General features: G+C 54.1%; 1 protein-coding gene across 1 annotated transcript in view; it reads right to left on the minus strand.

The window, feature by feature from the left end:
* LOC107299618 overlaps positions 1–2,878 on the minus strand; it is a 23,716-nt gene that overhangs the window by 640 nt on the left and 20,198 nt on the right. The window contains exons 5-6 of the mRNA XM_015828981.1: positions 2,077–2,261; positions 1,033–1,073 (exon numbers count right to left, since the gene is read on the minus strand). Coding sequence (XP_015684467.1) covers positions 1,033–1,073; positions 2,077–2,261 — 226 coding nt within the window. The remainder of the gene's footprint in view (positions 1–1,032; positions 1,074–2,076; positions 2,262–2,878) is intronic.

Consider the following 2,878-nt stretch of genomic DNA (forward strand, 5'->3'; position numbering starts at 1 on the left):
GAAGGAAGGAAGGAAGGAAGGAAGGAAGGAAGGAAGAGGGAAGGAGGGAAGGAAGGAAGGTTACTTCAATTCTTTTATGGATGGATGGATGGATGGATGGATGGATGGAAGGAAGGGTAGGGAAGAATGAATGAATGAATGAATGAATGAATGAATGAATGAAGGAAGGAAGGAAGGAAGGAAGGAAGGAAGGAAGGAAGGAAGAGGGAAGGAGGGAAGGAAGGAAGGTTACTTCAATTCTTTTATGGATGGATGGATGGATGGATGGAAGGAAGGAAGGGTAGGGAAGAAGGAAGGAAGGAAGGAAGGAAGGAACCTTCAATTCTTTTATGGATGGATGGATGGATGGATGGATGGAAGGAAGGAAGGAAGGAAGGAAGGAAGGGTAGGGAAGAATGAAGGAAGGAAGAGGGTAGGAAGGAAGGAACCTTCAATTCTTGGATGGATGGATGGATGGATGGATGGATGGATGGAAGGAAGGAAGAACGAAGGAAGGGGGAATGGAAGGGGAAAGGAAAGGAAAAGAGGAAAGGGAAAGGAAAAGTGTCCTGGCAAGGCAGATGAGACAAAGAAAAAGAGATGAAGGTAAAAAGCAGGAAGGCCCCCCCCTCCCCCCAGCACCCCAAAGAGAGGGAGTGTAGGAAGAGGAGAGGGGGAGAGAATTGTATGTTGTGGAAGACTCCACTTCCTGTCCTTCTCCATCGCTTCTCTTCCTCCCCAGGAGTTGAATTTCCAGCATTCACACATCCCCGGTCAGTCGGGGCCTTCCCCGAGGACGGCGGACCCCCCCCCCACGCCCCCTCCCCTGCCTGGCACTCTCTCTCTCTCTCTCTTTGGGGGGGGCTAATGGCTCAGTTGACACCTCCAGACCAGGAGCAAATGGGGGGGCGGGTATTGGAGGCCCCCCTCTCAGCCCTCTGTCTGTCCCGGCCCTAATACCCCAATACACACCCGGGAGGAAATGAAAGGGAGGGCTGTGTGTGTGTGTGTGTGCACCTGCACGTGTCCCCCACCCCACCTGGGCTGCCTTACCTGAGCGAGCATCGTCCTAAGCACCGTCCCACGTCCATTTCCTGAAAGATTTGCAAAACAAAGAGCAGAGAAAAACGGCTGGATTCCTTTGACTGGGCTGGGGGGGGACGAGCGGGGGGGGGGCTCCTCTCTTTCCCAGAACTGGCCTGGCCTGTGGGGTCTCCCACCCCCCCCACAACCCCCCCCCACTAAAGGGCATCAGTCCTTTTCCTGCCATTCCCACGTTCCCGTTGCTGCGTCAGTCATTGGCAGCCCTTTCAAGGGTCCCTGGGCCCATGGGGCTGGGGAGGATGGGTAAGGGGGGCACCCCCTGGGAGAAAGTCTTCGGTCTGACCTCACAACACCCCTTTGGGCGGGCACTTAGCCGACCTGCCCGTCTGGAAATGCTACCAGCCCTTTTTTTGAGGTTCGGACCAAGCTCTGCCCAGTGGGCCAGGGCGCTGTGCCCTCTGCCTCCCCCTAGCCTGCCCCCCACACCCCCTGCCCACCCTCCTCCTCTTTTCCCCCACCCCAACAACCCTGTGGGGTGGGCCAGGCTGAGAGAGGGGGGGGCTGTCCCCAAGTCACCCAGTTCAAGGCATCTGCCCCTCTTCCCTCCTGGCATTGATGCCAACCGATCCAGCGGCACCCAGGGCAGCCTCCGCTGAGGTCTGGGCCTCTGGGAAGGTAGACCATGCCTGACTGAGGGGGCTCCTCCTCGCAGTCTCTGGCCCAGAGCTCTGAGCCGACCGGCCCTTTGTCCAGAAGGGACCCCCCCAGGCCCTTCCGGTCAGCCGAAGCTCAAAACTGCCCCGTAGTTTGTGTAGGGATTCCAGATTTTCCTAACAAACTCCGTGGGTGGGATAGTTCCTCTTGGGAAAAGCAGCCTAAGGGGGGGGATGCTGCTTGGACCCCCCTGGATTGCCCCCCATCTCCTCCTTCTCCCCTAAACTAACCCCAGGAGCCCACAGGCTGACTGGGGCACCACGCGGGGCTGTGGGGAGTCACCCTTGGGGGGACGCTGGGGCAGGGGGCAATGGGGGAGGGGGACACCCAGGAGCAGACCTTGCGTTGCTCCGTCTTCTTCCCTTCCGCGCTCAGCACCACCTCCGAGTAATGCTGCCAGTGGGGCACCCGGTAGCAAGAGGCCCCTTGCCAGCCGCAGCCCCCCAGCGTCTGGACCAGGCGCTGCCCGTTGGGGCCCTGCAGGACGACCGAGTCCAAGCGGGTTGGCACGCAGACGGGCCCGCCTGGCAGGGAGGGAGGGAGGGAGGGAGGGAGGGGGAGAGAGAGAGTCACCCGGGTGGCACCGGGCCCTGCGGAAGGGAAGGTGCCCACCTGTCTCCCCCCCCCAGCACCAATGACACACCTACATTTTGCACAGGTAAAAATGTGCCTCTTTTCTGGGTTGCTCAGAGTTAGTTAGGAGTTAGTTAGTTAGTTAGTTCATTAGTTAGAGTTACTTACTTAGATAGTTAGAATTAGTTACTTAGCTTGTTAGTTTATTGGTTAGTTAGAGTTACTTAGAGTTAGTTAATTAGTTAGTTATAGTTCATTAGTTAATTAGAGTTAGTTAACATTAGTTAGTTTATTAGTTGGTTAGAGTTACATAGAGTTAGTTAATTGGTTAGTTAGTACATTAGTTCATTAGAGTTAATTAATGTTAGTTTATTAGATGGTTACAGAGTTTTCATTAGTTACTTTGCTAGTTAGTTCATTAATTCATTAGTTAGATTTAGTTAGTTCATTAGTTAGAATTTGTTGGTTCATTAGTTGGTTAGTTAATTAGCATTAGTTGATTGGTTAGTTAGAGAGTTCATTTGTTGGTTCATTAGTTAGAGTTTGTTAGTTCATTAGAGTTACTTAG

This window comes from Protobothrops mucrosquamatus, unplaced genomic scaffold, assembly GCF_001527695.2.
Source record: "Protobothrops mucrosquamatus isolate PMUCROS unplaced genomic scaffold, P.Mucros_1.0 scaffold5196, whole genome shotgun sequence".
Lineage (NCBI taxonomy): Eukaryota > Metazoa > Chordata > Lepidosauria > Squamata > Viperidae > Protobothrops > Protobothrops mucrosquamatus.